This window comes from Saimiri boliviensis, chromosome 4 (genome assembly GCF_048565385.1).
Source record: "Saimiri boliviensis isolate mSaiBol1 chromosome 4, mSaiBol1.pri, whole genome shotgun sequence".
Taxonomy (NCBI): Eukaryota; Metazoa; Chordata; class Mammalia; order Primates; family Cebidae; genus Saimiri; species Saimiri boliviensis.
The window spans coordinates 30,762,164-30,778,610 of NC_133452.1; the positions used below are offsets into that span (position 1 = coordinate 30,762,164).

General features: G+C 45.3%; 1 protein-coding gene across 2 annotated transcripts; it reads right to left on the reverse strand.

Moving 5' to 3' along the window:
- Nucleotides 1-744: 744 nt before the first annotated feature.
- ABRACL (ABRA C-terminal like) lies at nt 745-16,214 on the reverse strand. 2 transcript variants are annotated; one of them, XM_010337557.2, is made up of 3 exons: nt 16,086-16,214; nt 10,761-10,827; nt 745-1,330 (listed from the first exon to the last, which is right to left on the reverse strand). In XM_010337557.2, the coding sequence occupies exons 2-3, from the start codon at nt 10,819-10,821 to the stop codon at nt 1,146-1,148; spliced, it is 246 nt and encodes an 81-aa protein (XP_010335859.1). In that variant the 5' UTR covers nt 10,822-10,827; nt 16,086-16,214; the 3' UTR covers nt 745-1,145. The 2 variants fall into 2 exon arrangements, with proteins under 2 accessions (XP_010335859.1, XP_074253485.1); XM_074397384.1 differs by having other exon boundaries at nt 10,761-10,823; nt 16,086-16,167.
- Nucleotides 16,215-16,447: the final 233 nt, after the last annotated feature.

The following is a 16,447-nucleotide window of genomic DNA, read 5'->3' on the forward strand; positions in this document are numbered from 1 at the left end:
TTTTTTTTTTTGAGACGGAGTTTCGCTCTTGTCACCCAGGCTGGAGTGCAATGGCGCGATCTCGGCTCACCGCAACCTCCGCCTCCTGGGTTCAGGCGATTCTCCTGCCTCAGCCTCCTGAGTAGCTGGGATTACAGGCACACGCCACCATACCCAGCTAATTTTTGTATTTTTAGTAGAGACGGGGTTTCACCATGTTGACCAGGATGGTCTCGATCTCTTGACCTCGTGATCCACCCGTCTCGGCCTCCCAAAGTGCTGGGATTACAGGCTTGAGCCACCGCGCCCAGTCTTTTTTCTTTTTTTTTTTTTTTAAATGAGACCGAGTCCTGCTCTGTCACCCAGGCTGCAGTGCAGTGGTATGATCCCCGCTCACTGCAAACTCCACCTCCTGGGTTCAAGTTATTCTCGTGCCTCAGCCTCCCGAGTAGCAGGCATTACAGATGTGTGCCATCACGCCTGGCTAATTTTTGCATTTTTAGTAGCGACAGGGTTTCACTGTGTTGGCCAGGCTGTCTCGAATTCCTGACCTCAGGTGATCTGCCCGCCTTGGCCTCCCAAAGTGCTGGGATTACAGGTGTGAGCCACTGCACCCAGCCATTCCTATTACTTAAATTTGGTAGTTTTGAGAGAATTTATTTCAGATTAACATTAACTTTTACTGTAGTTACCTAATCTTAATTCAAAAACTCAATTCTGAGAAGCACCCAACTACTTAAATGACAAAATAAGGCAATAAGGCAATTTTAAGACAGTTACATGTCTTTATTACATAAACATTATAACATTTCTTATAGGAGTTGGTCTTCAGTTTGCTTGCTGCGTTTGCAGAATGTCAAGTATCTATAGAAAATGTCTAATTATTTATGAAACAAACATTCCCCTGTCCCCCCTCCAAAAAATCTCACTTCCTGCAATTCCCAACCAGATTCCTGAGAAAAATAATAGGATTTGTTTATTTTATAGTGCCATACATAAATTTTCTTTCAAGATATAAAAAAGGACAGACTTCTAAAACATGAGTCTCCTTTTGTTTCCAAAGTTCTATAAAAACACATTAAGTATGTTCAAATGTTTGTTCTTTCACTTTATATCCAGTTTACCAGAAACAAAAAACGGCAGTACATCAAGACATGTGAGCCACATTAATCTTGCAGCAATACAATGTCAACATCATCATGAACACCCTGAAGCAGCAGCTCTCCTGGATACGTTACAATCTTCCTTCGTTTTGCGGCTTTGAGAGTTCCTACCAATGCTTCAAAGAGGTTGGCACATTTGTCATCTCGGAAGAGGACCCCAAATTTCACACTTAACTTTCCATCAGCATCTAATTTGAGAAAAGACATTGTTAGCAAATGCAAAGTCTGTTTCTCACCCTCAAGTATGGCATATTTACAAAGTCTTTACTACACTTCTAACGATGGGCTATCCAGTATTACAGTTTAACACTTAACAGTCATAAATTCAACATATTCTTGGCTGGGGGTGGTGACTAACACCTGTAATCCCAGCACTTTGGGAGGCCGAGGCAGGTGGATCATCTGAGTTCGAGACCAGCCTGACCGACAACGAGAAATCCCGTCTCTACTAAATATACAAAATTAGCCAGGCGTGGTGGTGCACGCCTGTAATCCCAGCTACTCAGGAGGCTGAGGCAGAAGAATCACTTGAATCTGAAAGGTAGAGGTTGTGGTGAGCTAAGATCGCGCCATTGCTCTCCAGCCTGGGCAACAAAAGTGAAACTCCATCTCAAAAACGAAACAAAACAAACAAACAAACAAAAAATCACATATTATCTTCCCAGACCCAAAAATTAATGGAATAAATACATGTTATACACCTCTTAGCCTTTGGATTATCCAGAAAAAGACTGAGAACCAAGAAACATTTACAAAAGTTGGATGTGCTACAGTGCTAATACTGCAGATGAATTTATCTCTATTTTTATTAATTTTATGTGTTTTTGAATCAATAAAGACTACAAATAAAAGAGAAAACCAGGATCAAGAGCAGTGCTTCTGTAAGTGTGTTCTGAACACTCAGAATCCCCAGGGTAGGAGTGCGGGTGCCTTAAAAACGCATAATCAACAGTCATTCATCAGGACCGCCAAATCTGAATTCCTTGCTAGTAGACTCAGAAATCTGTATTTAATATGAGCCCTAGACTATCTTATTTGGAGGCCAGTTTTGAACATAGACATTGAAAGTTAAGATAGACCAAAAGTGGATCTGCTGTTAAAAATTAATAACCTCGCCGGGCGCGGTGGCTCAAGCCTGTAATCCCAGCACTTTGGGAGGCCGAGGCGGGTGGATCACGAGGTCAAGAGATCGAGACCATCCTGGTCAACATGGTGAAACCCCGTCTCTACTATAAATACAAAAAATTAGCTGGGCATGGTGGTGTGTGCCTGTAATCCCAGTTACTCAGGAGGCTGAGGCAGGAGAATTGCTTGAACCCAGGAGGTGGAGGTTGTGGTGAGCCGAGATCGCGCCATTGTACTCCAGCCTGGGTAACAAGAGTGAAACTCCGTCTCAAAAAAAAAAAAAAAAAAAAAAAAAAAAATCAATAACCTGAAAACCTGGAGACAAGAGTAATCTAGGAGACACTTCCCTATTCTTGGGTGATTCCTTTGATCACTTGACTGAATCCCTGACCTCTTCCTACCCCTCTACTTCCTTTAGACCCACTGTCAAGAGGATGATCATCCAGTGAGGGGAGAACCATTCCTTGCCCAAAGGTTCTTGAGTTCCCATGCCCAAAGGCTCTTGAGTTCCCATGGCTAGAACTTCCAACTGGATGCTTGGCCAACTCCTACTGTGAGCACAGCACCGTTAGACACTAGAGGCAGATATAAGGAAGTAGAGAATCACTTTCCAGCTTTTAAAGCAATGACTTCGATTCCCATGGAGAAATAAGAAATATACACATAACAAGTAAAGCAACAGTACAAAGCAGTATGTGGTTGGATGCCAAATGAGTAGCAAAGAAAATACATCCTGGCCAAGTGCAGTGGCTCATGCCTGTAATCCCAGCACTTTGGGAAGCCAAGGTCGGAGGATACCTTGAGCCCAGAAGTTTGAGACCAGCCTGAGCAACATAGTGAGACCATGTAAATAGCTGGGTGTGGTGGAGTACACCTGTGATCCCAGCTACTCAGGAGGCTGAGGCAGAGGATTTTTTGAGCTGAGGAGTTCAAGCCTGCAGTGAGCCCCGATCACGCTAGTGCACTTCAGCCTGGGCAACAGAGTGAAACCCTGTCTCAATAAAAAAAGAAGAAAAACACATATATATGTTTCTAAATATATTTTAAATATATATATATTTTACAGTTTGGAGGAGCACAAGACATCTTTGGCAAGAATGGTAAGGAAGACTTCACGGAGGAGGCAGTACCTCTTCCGTACTTTAAAGGAGACAAAAACCTGGAGCTTTTTTCTTTTTCCTCATCTTCATTGTGATGATATACATGGAGCTTTTTGAAAACCTAACAGTCCTCAGTTGAAATCTCTGCCACCTACTAGTTGTCTGGCCTTGGGCGACTTGTTTAAACGTCCCTAAGCCTTGGCTTCCTCTTGTGTAAAATGGGAACCTGAACATCCTCTTCTCAGTGCTGCCAGGAGACACAGCTGGAAAGCACTCAGCACCGTGCCTGGCACACACTGAACACTCAGCACCGTGCCTGGCACACACTGAACGCTCAGCACCGTGCCTGGCACACACTGAGCACCCAGCACCGTGCCTGGCACACACTGAGCACCCAGCACCGTGCCTGGTACACACTGAGCATCCAGCACCGTGCCTGGCACACACTGAACACTCAGCACTGTGCCTGGCACTCACTGAACACCCAGCACCGTGCCTGGCACACACTGAGCACCCAGCACCATGCCTGGCACACACACCGAGCACACCATCAGCGACCAGGGGCTCTGACGTGACTGAGACAAATGGGGAGCGTGTGCAAAGCCACAGGCAAAGCTGAAAACGAGTAAGGTGGCTAAGGGAACAGTGACCAGCATGAGTAGTTTACTCACCTGAAGTAGATCATCTAAGATGAGAAGGAGGACGAAAGACATTGTAAAGGGAAAACAGGGAATCTGACCATGTTTGGCCTGGAAAGCAAAGATGCAGCTCTTGGATTTTTAAACTTCTACCTGCATGACACGCTGTGTGCAATGGGAACTTGTCACTGATTACAGACAGAAGTGGAGCTGCTGGTAACCTCAGGCAAGGCCTCCAAGCTCTCTGAGTTTCAGGTATTCATCAAATGAGGGTAAAAATACATCTCACAGGGCTGTTGCGAGGATTAACAGACACAGTAAAGATAAAGCCTTTTCTAGAGTGCTCAGCGTACAGTAAATTCTCAACTTTGATTAAACTTTTTAAAGGCACCAAAGGCAGAAACCTGGGTATAATCTTGGAGTTCTCATGCCCCCTCACCCTCAATCTGACAAATGTTTGGGTGATTCCACCTTCTTTGTGCCTGGTGTAGCTACTGCGTCTCCTCGCCACTGACAGTTAATCTCCTGGTTCAGGCCTAAGTGTTTCTCACCAGCATCACTGTAAGCTGCTAACTGAGAACTCCGTACCAGGCTCCTTTTCTGCATTTTTGCCTCTCAATACATCCTCCACGTGGGTGTGAAAGAAAAAATGTGGAAGAAACTTTATGAGATGCAAAGCTCATTGCTACTCTTCTACTTTAATCCCTCTTTCTTTTTCTTTGAGAAAGGGTCTCAATCTATTGCCCAGGCTGGGCTGCAGTGGTGTGATCACAGCACACTGCAACCTTGAACTCCTGGACTCAAGAGATGTTCTTGAGCCTTCCAAGCCTCCCACGTAGCTGGGACTACAAGCATGCGCCACCATACCTAATTTATTTTTATTTTTAGTAGAGACGAGGTCTCGAACTCTTGGGCTCAGGCAATCCTCCCACTTCGGTCTCCCAAAGTGCTGGGATTACGGGCATGAGCTACCTCATCAAGTCTACTTTAATATGTCAATGGCTCCCTATAACTTCCTAAATAAAGGAAACTCCATGGCCCCACAGAAGGGGCTCTTCATCCCCTAGCCTTATATCCATCGCTTGCCCGGTCTTCCGCCATGTCACTCTGATCCAGTCACAATGAACTGCTTGCTGTGCCCAAGATGACATGACAGATCCTGCCTTTGTAACACTGCCCATGTTTAGTTGTCTGCCCAGAAACCCAGACATTTTTTCCTAAATTCTTTTTATTCAGGAATGAATTCAAATGCCACCTTTTCTAGAAGTCCTTCATGAGCCCCTCAGTTGAGTGAATAGCTCTTCATATAAAACTGAGTATATAACTATCAAAGCACTCACCATCAATTATAGTATTAATAGCTAACATTTATTGAGTACTTGCTATGATCCTAGAACTGTTCAATGCATTTTACAGTCATTAAAATTCACTTAATCTGTATTTCATGGAAGATAAGACACAATTGATTGTAAGAAGTATCATTATTTTATATTATAATTAAACTGCCAATTTAACCATAGCATGCCATGTACTGTAAGATGCATTTTTATTCTAGATATACATATATATATATATTTTTTTTTTTGAGACAGAGTTTCATTCTTATTGCCCAGGCGGGAGTGGAATGCTGTGGTCTCGGCTCGCTGTAACCTCTGCCTCCCAGGTTCAAGTGATTCTCCTGCCTCAGCCTCCCAAGTAGCTGGGATTATAGGCACCCACCATGAAGTCCAGCTAATTTTTGTATTTTCAGTAAAAGCAGGGTTTCACCTTGTTGGCCAGGCTGGTCTCGAACTCCTGACCTCAGGCAATCTATGCATCTTGGCCACCCAAAGTGCTGGGATTACAGGCGTGAGCCACTGCACCTGGCCTATTTTAGAGACTTTTTAATATGAAAAATCACTTCCCACTAGGTACTTCCAGTTTGTCTGTCTTTCAGCTACCTAAAGAGGACCCCCACGGACGGAGATGGAATTTTGTTTATTTTTGCATCGCCAGCACTTGAGCACAGAGGGGAAACTCAAGAAATACTTGGTGAATGAAAGAATTTAAATATCCAGGTGATCTCTCTCCGTTTAATCTTTTCTCACTATATGAAAAATGAGACGTTAAAGAATTTGACTTTGAATGAAACAGACAAAACTTAATTCATCAGTTTTCATCTTGGGCTCATACATCATATGTAGATTAAAGCAAAATGACTCGATACTACTTCAATAATTAACCATAACATGTCCAAAGATAACACATCTCTCTATATGCTTTCCAACTCAGTAAGTTATCTTTTGCCAGTAATGAGAAAGTCAAGCTGTTCTGATGAAGCTGCAAAATTAAAAGTTATTTCCATGCTTATAGAAGTTATGATAATTATCTGAAGTCTTCTAATGTGAAAGCTGCTAATTTTGAAGTGTAATTTCAGTTTGCCTTGCCAGAATGATGACACTCTCTTAGCAGGATAAAGATCAGAATTTTAAAACTAATTGAATATGACCAATAAACACTAGGCTGACATGGATAAAGAAAACAAAATCCTACACATCTTTGGAAATATGCCATTAACACCTAGAACGATCCAAACAATAGCAATGCTCAGCCGGGCCTGCTGGCTTATGACTGTAATCCCAGCAAATTGGGAGGCCAAGGCGGGTGGATCACATGAGCAGGAGTTCGAGACCAATCTGGCCAACATGATGAAACCCTGTCTCTACTAAAAATAGAAAAATTAGCCACGCATGGTGGCGGATACCTGTAATCCCAGCTACTCAGAAAGCTAAGGCAGGAGAATCACTTGAACCTGAGAGGCGGAGATTGCAGTGAGCCAAGATCGCGCCACTGCACTCTAGCCTGGGCGACAGAGCAAGACTCTGTCTCAAACAAAAAAAAAAAAAAAAAAAAAGGAAAAAAAAATAATGCTGCCAAGAGTGAGATGACCTCACTGAGCTCAGGAAGAATCAGGAACATGGGAGGAGGAACCCAAGGAAGGGCATCACTATTGAAAATAAGACTCATCAGGCCTCCATCAAGTGGATGTGGTGAAGACGGTGAGAGAAAAACTGAGTTAGGGAAGATTGTTGATTTGTTTGATTAGGAAACTAAATATATTATGGCCAGACGAAGTGGCTCATGCCTGTAATCCTAGCACTTTGGGGGTCAGGGGGCGAGGCAGGCAGATCACTTGAGGACAGGAGTTTGAGACCAGCCTGACCACCATGGCAAAACCCAGTTTCTACTAAAAATTAAAAAATCAGCCAGGCGTGGTGGTGGATGCCTGTAATACCAGCTACCAGGGAGGCTGAGGCATAAGAATCACCTGAACCCAGGAGACAAGAGGTTACAGTGAGCCAAGATGGTGCCACTGCACTCCAGCCCGGGCGACAGAGCGAGACTCCATCTCAAAAAAGAAAAAAGGAAACTGAATAAATGACATTTTCCAATGTCTTCCCAGTGTTCTCTACAAACAACACATTCATTCCCATTCCAAAATCAACTCATGCATTTCCCCCTAAACTGACCTGCCCTACACTTCAAAGTCCTACCTGAGATGCAAGATTTAACTGAGTGTCCCCAACTGCTACAACTCCCAATAACTGATTTTGATGGGACCACATTGCATGTCAGCACTTTATAGTTCAGCATACCATTTTTTTTCTGATAATTGTCTCATCAGTTTTTTATTGTTTTTGTTTTGAAACAGGGTCTCAGTCTGTCTTCCAGGCTGGAGTGCAACAGCTTGAACATGGCTCACTGCAGCCTTGACCTCCTGAGCTCATGCAATCCTCCTGCCTCAGCCTCCGGTATAGCTGGGACCGCAGTTGCATGCCACCATGCCTGGCTAATTTTTTAATTTTTTTGTAGAGATGGGATCCCGCTTTGTTGTCTAGGCTGGTCTTGAATTCCTGGGCTTAAGCGATCCTCCTACCTTGGCCTTCCGATATGGTAGGATTACAGCCATGAGCCACGGCACCTGGCCTATGAGATTTTATCTATTTTCATCAACTAAGTAGTAAAATTCTTGAGGAAAAGGAGCACACTTTATACCACTTGTACCATACAGTGATTCGCATATATAGATACTCAGTAAGTATTAACTTATCATATGATTTGACTCACTTGGTTGTTAAGTCCACATCAAATTTAATATGCCTCATTTACCTTTCCTTGGTACATTTCAGTAATGATGACTCGGGTTTGATATAGAGTGACTAAGACAAAAAAGAGGGAGTAGTAGGAAGAGTAAAGGCCCCAGAAGATATCCATGTCCCAATCCCTAGAATCTGTGAATATGTTACCTTACATGGCAAAAGGGACTTTTCAGATGCAATTCTATTAAGGACCCTATAATAGGAAGAGTATCCTAGATTATCTGGGTGTGCCCAGTGTAATCCTAAAAGACCTTAAAACAGAAGAGGGAAGCAGGGCAGGCACAGTGGCTCACACCTGTAATCTCAGCACTTTGGGAGGCTGAGGCAGGTGGATCACTTGAGGCCAGGAATTCAAGGCCAGCCTGGCCAACATGGTGAAACTCCATCTCTTTGTTTGTTTGTTTGTTTGTTTTTGAGACAGAATCTCTCCTTGTTGCCCAAGCTGGAGTGCAATAGTGTGATCTTGGCTCACTGCAGCCTCTGCTTCTCAGGTTCAAGCGATTCTCCTGCCTCAGCCTCCTAAGTAACTAGGATTACAGGAATGGGCCATCAGGCCTGGCTAATTTTTTTTTTTTTTTTTTTTTTGTATCTTTAGTAGAGACGGGGTTTCACCACATTGGCCAGGCTGGTCTCGAAGTCCTGACCTCATAATCTTCCCTCCTCAGCTTCCCAAAGTGCTGGGATTACAGGCGTGAGCCACCACGCCCAGCCCATGGAACATCATCTCTATTAAAAATAAAAGAAACTGGGCCGGGTGCGGTGGATCACCTGAGGTCAGGAGTTTGAGACCAGCCTGGCCAACATGGTAAAGCCCCCATCTCTACTAAAAACACAAAAATTAGCCAGGCATGGTGGCAGATGCCTATCATCTCAGCTACTAGGGAGGCTGAGGCAGGAGAATCGCTTAAACCCGGGAGGTGGAAGTTGTAGTAAGCCAACGTCGCACCACTGCACTCCAGCCTGAGTGACAGAGTGAGACTCTGTCTCAAAAGAAATAAATAGGCCGGGCGCGGTGGCTCAAGCCTGTAATCCCAGCACTTCGGGAGGCCGAGGCGGGTGGATCACGAGGTCAAGAGATCGAGACCATCCTGGTCAACATGGTGAAACCCCGTCTCTACCAAAAATACAAAAAATTAGCTGGGCATGGTGGCGCGTGCCTGTAATCCCAGCTACTCAGGAGGCTGAGGCAGGAGAATTGCCTGAACCCAGGAGGCAGAGGTTGCGGTGAGCCGAGATCGCGCCATTGCACCGAGATCATTGCACCATTGCATCAGCCGAGATCGCGTCGTTACAGCCTGGGTAACAAGAGCGAAACTCCCTCTCATAAAAAAAAAAAAAAAAAAAAAAAAAGAAATAATTTATAAAATAAATAAATAAATAAATAAATAAATAAATAAAACATAAAAGGAAATAGTGGAGCAGGTCAGAGTGATGCAATGTGTGAACTCAATCAGCTGTTGCTGGCTTTGAAGACAGAGAAAGGGGGCCATGAGCCAAGGCAAGGAAACTGATTCCCTCCTGGAACCTATTGAAAGGAGTCCCCTGCCAACACCTTAATCTTACCCCAGCAAGACCCGCGTCAAACACCTGACCTACGGAACTCTTAAGATATTAAATACGCTGTTTTCCATCATGAAATTTGTGGCAATCTGTTACAGCAGGAACAGAAAACCATTGCAGAGGACATTTGATATTGATGGCTTAATGGAATTTTCCAAGTGTGTCCTGTTACTTCAAAGGATTTGTGATTCATAAATAAAGCTTTAAGAAAAATCAAACTATAATGACACAAATCTTGAGAGCTTGTGAGATACTTTCTAGAACTGTTTTCACTTACATGATGTAATTTTGAGTTCCATTAACCTAGTTGCTGCTGAATATGTCTATTATTCTTTTTATTTTCAAAATGTTCCCCAAACTCTTGCATATCTTGTCTGAGATGTACCAAATACCTAAAGCCACAAGTATAACAGTAATTTTCATTATGACTTAGGAAGAAGACACTAATATTACCAATTCTGCATGTCACTATCTTCAAGGAAGCTGTCTAGTTGTTGCTGAAGAATACGATAATTTTTCTTAAACACTACCTAAAGGTTAATTTATTTTAGTTATATGTACTTAAATAGCTGATTATAACAAAACTCAAGAATCTGGAGAAAATAAAGACAATTTAGTATAATTTCAAGTCCCTAGATATTTAGAAGTTTGTAAAATGATGACATTTTAGATAAGATGATAAGAAAAAGAAGTTTGTAAAATGATGGCAGAACGAGGCAGAAAACATGAATTTTTATAGTATGACAAGTAAAAATTCCAACATGATTCAATTACCAAATTTCAGTGCAGTCAGAAGAAGCTTGGTAATTTGCTTTCTATTGAAAAAATCATGAAATATCTCAATCATTCTCTGCATCAGGATCACAATACCCTGATAGCCCCATGTCTCCGGATGTCACTTCCTGGCTAAGGGCAGTTACCACCTGGGCTGTGGGCAGAGCTGCCATACCTGTGTCCTGAAGCCCTGAGTGACCTTCCTAGGCTTCTCCAGCATGCCAGTCTCACCAGTTCCAAGGTAAAGCCAGGAGAAATACTCTATCTCTGTTAGATACTTACTTTTTGAACCCAAACGATGAATTTCCTCCACTAAGAGGTTAACCTCATGATCCACATTCATTGCTGCCTAGGAGAGAAAAAAGAAGTATAAATGATCACCATTACATTCCATTAAGCACATCCAAATCCAAGGGCCCTTTGTCTTGTTCATGTCGCACTTGTCACTATTCATTTACCCTGTCCCTTTTCCTAAAAATATTTGCGTGATGCATGTGACACTGAAGTGTCCCCATTTTCCCTCTACCTTTGTGACCGCCCCCTTAGCTGCCTGCACGCCTGTTCTCCATGTCTGTGGAGGAGAATACAGCCATTCTCCTTGCACCCACGATTCATTGTGAGCAGGTCTTCTTCATGGTACCCTGCTAGGCAAAAATTTTAAAAAGCTGTGTAGCACAGGATCTGCCCTCAGGGAGCTCATCTTCTAAAAGCAGACAAAAGCCTGCGATGAAGACGAATGTGACAAATACTCTTTGAGTGGTGGGTCCCGGGCATATAGAAGCACAAAGGAGGAAGCAGCAGGAGGCTTCCTGGAGGTCACTGGGGAGAAGTGGACCAGCCAGGCAGGTGAAGGGCACTCTATACTGGAGGAAGTGCATACGCAAAGCAAGGAAGCAAAGGAGAAAACGCAGAGCACACTTGAGGCGGGCCTAAGCTAGGGGCTGGGCACCCCAGGGCAAACTGACACACACTCCCTGCCCTTCGGGAGCCTGTAGTCTAGTGCAGGAGGCAGATCAATACAACTGTAATTCCGTCCCGTCAATGCAATGACATACAGGGGCATCGTGTTCTTCTCTGGGCAGTGCCCAGTAAACCCAGTTGCAATAAATAGCTTTCAGTGAAGATCATTCATCTTCAGATAAGGAGGAGTTCAGAAAGGAATAGAAGCTGAGCCTTATCTTGGCTCACTGAGTCTTCCACGAGCTGGGTTCTGCACACCGTCCCAGCCTCCTCCACTCCACCCACTTGAACTCCAGGTTGTAGCCACATGGGACTTTTTAATCTCTCAAATGCCCCCGTTGTCTCACCTCCAGCCTTCATACAAACCGTGACTTCAACCCAATTAGTTATTCCTTCTTCCAGGGGCTAATTCAAATATATCCTGCCCCAGCTTAAATAGAAGCCTTCCCCGGCCGGGCGAGGGGGCTCACGCCTGTAATCCCAGCTCTTTGGGAGGCTGAGACAGGCAGATCACAACAGGAGTTCAAGACGAGCCTGGCCAAGATGATGAAACCCCATCTCTACTAAAAATACAAAAAACAATTAGCTGGGCGTGGTGGTGGGTGCCTGTAATCCCAGCTACTGAGGAGGCTGAGGCAGGGAATTCCTTGAACCCGGGAGGTGGAGGTTGCAGTGAGCCGAGATCACACCACTGCACTCCAGCCTGGGCAACAGAGAAAGACTCTATCTCAAAAAATAAAAAAAATAAAAGCCTTAGCCCTGAAACCCTGGAGGATGAGCTCTCCCTCACTGTGTGTTCCCATAGCACTGTGTACCCCTCCTCATTTCATTCAATTGGAATTACATTTCTGGACTTTCACTGCTACAGGGTAAGCTCTCCTCTGCAGGGATCTGACTGTAATGCTCACTGGTGTATCATGTCTGGAACTAAAAGTAGAGGGTAAAGAAATATTAACCTCATGAACTACACACGAAGGCATGAGAGGGATTGGAAGTATACCTGCAGGATGTCAGAAAGAATGAGCAACTGGGTAGAAGACACATAGGTTCATTCTGTTTTCAAATCGTACATTTTTCAAATCAACTAAAGGACCAAAAAGGTAGAGTTGTACATATGGTTTCCTTTGGTGCGATAATTTGGAAGAAACGCCTTTATCCAGATGGATTGTAACTAATCCTTGCTAGCTTTTAAAAACAAGAGTGACACCTATGACTACATATCACCTGCTTACAGGATATTGATTGGGACACTAGATCTTCTATCTGCTAATTATTAAAAGTGCCACTACCATCTGCTCTGTTGCTCGTGTGAATATTCTAATTTAAGCAGCCTGCATTGCAATAAAATGCAAAATATTCAATTAAAGGCATCTTCATAAAAATATGAAAATTTATAGTGTTCAAATATTGGGGACTCTATGCTGGTGAAGTCATATAATTAACTGCATATAATCTATAACATTATATGCAATTCAAGACATAGTTTAAGAGAGATCTAAAAAGCTAGAATACCCTCAGAGTACACAGCCACAATGCTGAAGGCCTGAACACCATGCCATGAGAATAATAGTAGGAAAAAACTATTAACAGCAGAGCAGGGGGCAACTGTTGTTTTGTCTGCCTGGCACCCATTCCCCATTTGGCACCAGCAGTCCAAGTCTTGTCTGGATAAGGCCTTTCCCTCCTTACGCTAAACCCACGTATCCTGGGTAAAGACTTTTCCTGGGCTCCAGAAGCAGCTCAGGGCCAGAATGATTGGTTGCGGCATGAGGTAGCTAAGCCCATCCAGAACAATGAGGTTCAGGCCTGTGATTTTGCTACAACTATTATAAAATGACACTCTCCTTCCACTGGGTTCTAAGATATTCGTTTATGGCCCCTGATGTCAATGGCCACCATGTGGGAAGAGCTTGCCAGGAATAAAGCTAACACAAAGAAACGTCCAGCCATACAACAATGACTTGAGCCCATATATGACCCTTTCCAGCTACATGAACCAACATCTTTCCTCTTTTTGCTTGTGTTGGTTTGATTAAATTTCTATTACTTGCACTCTAAAGAATCTTGATCTATAAAGTTAGAGAAGAACTGCTGCTTTAAAAACAAAACAAAAAACTAAAGCTCTTTTTTACGTACTTCTATGAATAATCTTTCTTTGTGTTACTCTACTGGGTCGGATGTTAATAGAAAGGCAGATTTGAGAGCCATATAAAAAAGTTCTCTAGCAATCAAAATTGCCTAACAATGAATAAAGTTTGCAGTCTTTTCCTAGAAACATTACTGCAGAAGTAGTAAGGATCTGTGAGGGATGAGGAGGAAATTAGCTTGTGCTGGACAGAGGGAGAATGAATATGTCCAAAGAAATTAAGGACCTCTCCAATTCTCTGATTTTTGAACCCCTGGAAAGATGTACCTCTTTAACACCTTTCTTCATTCCTTCTCCCATCACCAGCAACACACTTCAGACTTAGCTCTCATTGAATAATGAGAATCCACAGGGAAATCCATCTATTACATATAGCATGCATACTTGCATTATACTAAGCAGACGTACATTCATCTAATTTTAAGCACAGAAGGCACCCAGCATTTCTTTATAATTAATTACATATCAGGTTCCTTAGCCATGTTAATTCATGTAATTCTAAGAACCTTGCAAATTCTAAGAACCTTGGCATTTATTTATCCCCATTTTAAGAACAATGTAACAGGGGTTAATACCTCACAATTAAACGCTGTTTCTACCACATCTTGCTGGCTCTTCTTTCCCCCCTTCCTCTTCCTCTTTTGCCATTACACAAATATGCTAAATATAATAGTGAGTGGTATTTGTATGAAATGTGACATGCTGAGCTCTTAGAAACGCAAAACACTTACAAAGCAAGAAAGGCTCCCTGCCCAGAACACTATAAATAGGAAAATAACAGGTTTAGAAACAATTGCTGGCATAATTTGACGTTTTATTTATTTTTTAGGAGAGAGAGGGACTATCGGGGAAAAAAAATATCGATTGTGACACAATCCTTGAAAGACACGTGGCCTTTTAGGATAAGGACAGAATCCCAGGACTGCAGTAAGCAAGATGAAGAACAATGAAGGGGGCAGAGGGATGAAGGAAGGTTGACGGGTACAAATACACAGAATAAATAAGACCCGGTGCTGCCCTGATCAGTGGGGTGACTACAGTTCACATTAATGGACCGTACACTTCCAAATGGCTGGAAGCAAGTAAGCTGACTGTTCCTAGCATAAAGAAGAGATAAATGTTTAAAGTCATGGATATCCCAAATACCCTGATTTGATTATATGAATATAACAAATTCTCACGTGTATCATGAAACTATGTCTAGCTAGGAAAAAAAAAAAAGAACAATGAGAAGGGGTGAGAAGCAGAACAAGTCTAAGGGTAAATGCTTATGGGTGAGTGGCTGGACCAGAAGCCAGGAAAAGGCTCCAGGGAAGGCGAGGCAAATGCCGGCCCGCACTCTAATTGTCGAAGAATCGATTTAGGCTTTGTGCATGGGAATCACAAAGGAAGCAGGATGTCTCAAGACTGGGCAGAACCCGAAACCCGCCAACTATACACACTTTAGAACGTATTTAAAGACCCTCAGGGCATTGTTATTTTTCAAAAGTTTGGAGGCAATGCATGGAGGTTTTCGAATGTCCAAGGAAGTAAAGCCTACTGGAACGGGCATGTGCGGGATCAGGAATCAACTTCACACACTCAGGCTGGGCACGTTTTCCCAGCCCGCCTTCAATTGCGGACAGGCAGCCGGCGCGGGTCAAAGGACGACAGGGCTCCTTCCTCCCTCCGGGCTGGCGCGCGCTCACTCCGTATCTAGCCATCCTGCTCCCAGATTGGGGTTCTCCTGGTAGAGGGCCCCAACGCTCCTGCCCTGCAGCCCGACATCACACGGTCACCGCCGGCACCGGTGCAGGGCTGTGGGGCGCGGGGCTGAGGAGCGCCTGGCTGAGCCCCCAGTTGCGGGGCGGCACCGCCAGCGCCCGGGAAGGGCCGCGTCCCGGAAGCCTTTGTCTCCGCAGCTCCCGGCCCGGCGCCGCGAGTCCGCCTCCTCCACGAGACCCGGGCGTCCCGGCGCGAGCGCCCAAACCCGGCGAAGAAAACGGACCCTGCGCCGGGCTCCACGAGGCCCTGGAGTCAGGCACGACTCCGCAACCCCTGACCTGGAGCGCACAGAGCCGCACCCACCTCCCGCGCGGCAGAGTCCCCCGCCCCGAGGCCACCGCGTTCCTCGGGGCAGCCTCTCCCCTCGCCCTCAGCCCGTCCCCACCCCGCTCCGCAGAACTGGCTCCTGAACCACCGCCAAGTGCAAAGCCGACACGTCTCGCCGCGGTAAAAATCGTTCCATTTCTGCCGGCTTCCCAGTCCGCCCCCGGCCGGCGAAACGTCACGTGAGCCGAGTGCGGAAGTCGGCCCGAGAGGCGTGGGCGTGGGCGGCGCGCGCCCCCCGGTACCCCAGCCCGCGCGGTCCCTGCCCCGCTGGTCGCAGGCTCTGCGCGTCCCCCCGGACCCCCACCCCGGGCCCGGCTCCCACGCAGCCCGCGGTCTCCGGCGGCTGCACCCCGGACACCCACCCCGTCCATCCCTGCTGCCCAAGCTGCGTCTGCCCGGCGCTCACGCACCTCTCTGCCCGGCTTTCCTTCCTGCGGGAGAACTGGCGCCGCTGGGTTCGGACCCGGCTCCCTTCTTCAGTACACTGGGGAGGGTGAGGCCAAGGAAGGAAGTGGCTGAGCTAAGAGAAAGACCGCTGTGGGGGAGGAGCAGGGTAGGGGGAACAGTAAGAGTTTCTGCGCTCAAGAAAGGGGCCGCCCACACTCCCAGGGACAAGCCTATGAGGAGGAAACTCAGGGGAGGAGACGTCCGGGAAAGGGGCTGACTCCAGACAGGTGGCGCGGCGCCCCAGGCTTCCAGGTAAACGGGCCCAGAGCCTCGGTTACCCCACCTTTCCACCGTGCTACCAGAGCCAAGGGTCCCCAGGACCTGC

Bases quoted from the DNA above. Each gene is read 5' to 3' on its own strand.
- ABRACL (XM_010337557.2), bottom strand. From the start codon at position 10,821: ATGAATGTGGATCATGAGGTTAACCTCTTAGTGGAGGAAATTCATCGT. The intron at 1,331-10,760 runs GTAAGTATCTAA...TTCTCAAATTAG, and splicing joins TCATCGTTTGGGTTCAAAAA to ATGCTGATGGAAAGTTAAGT.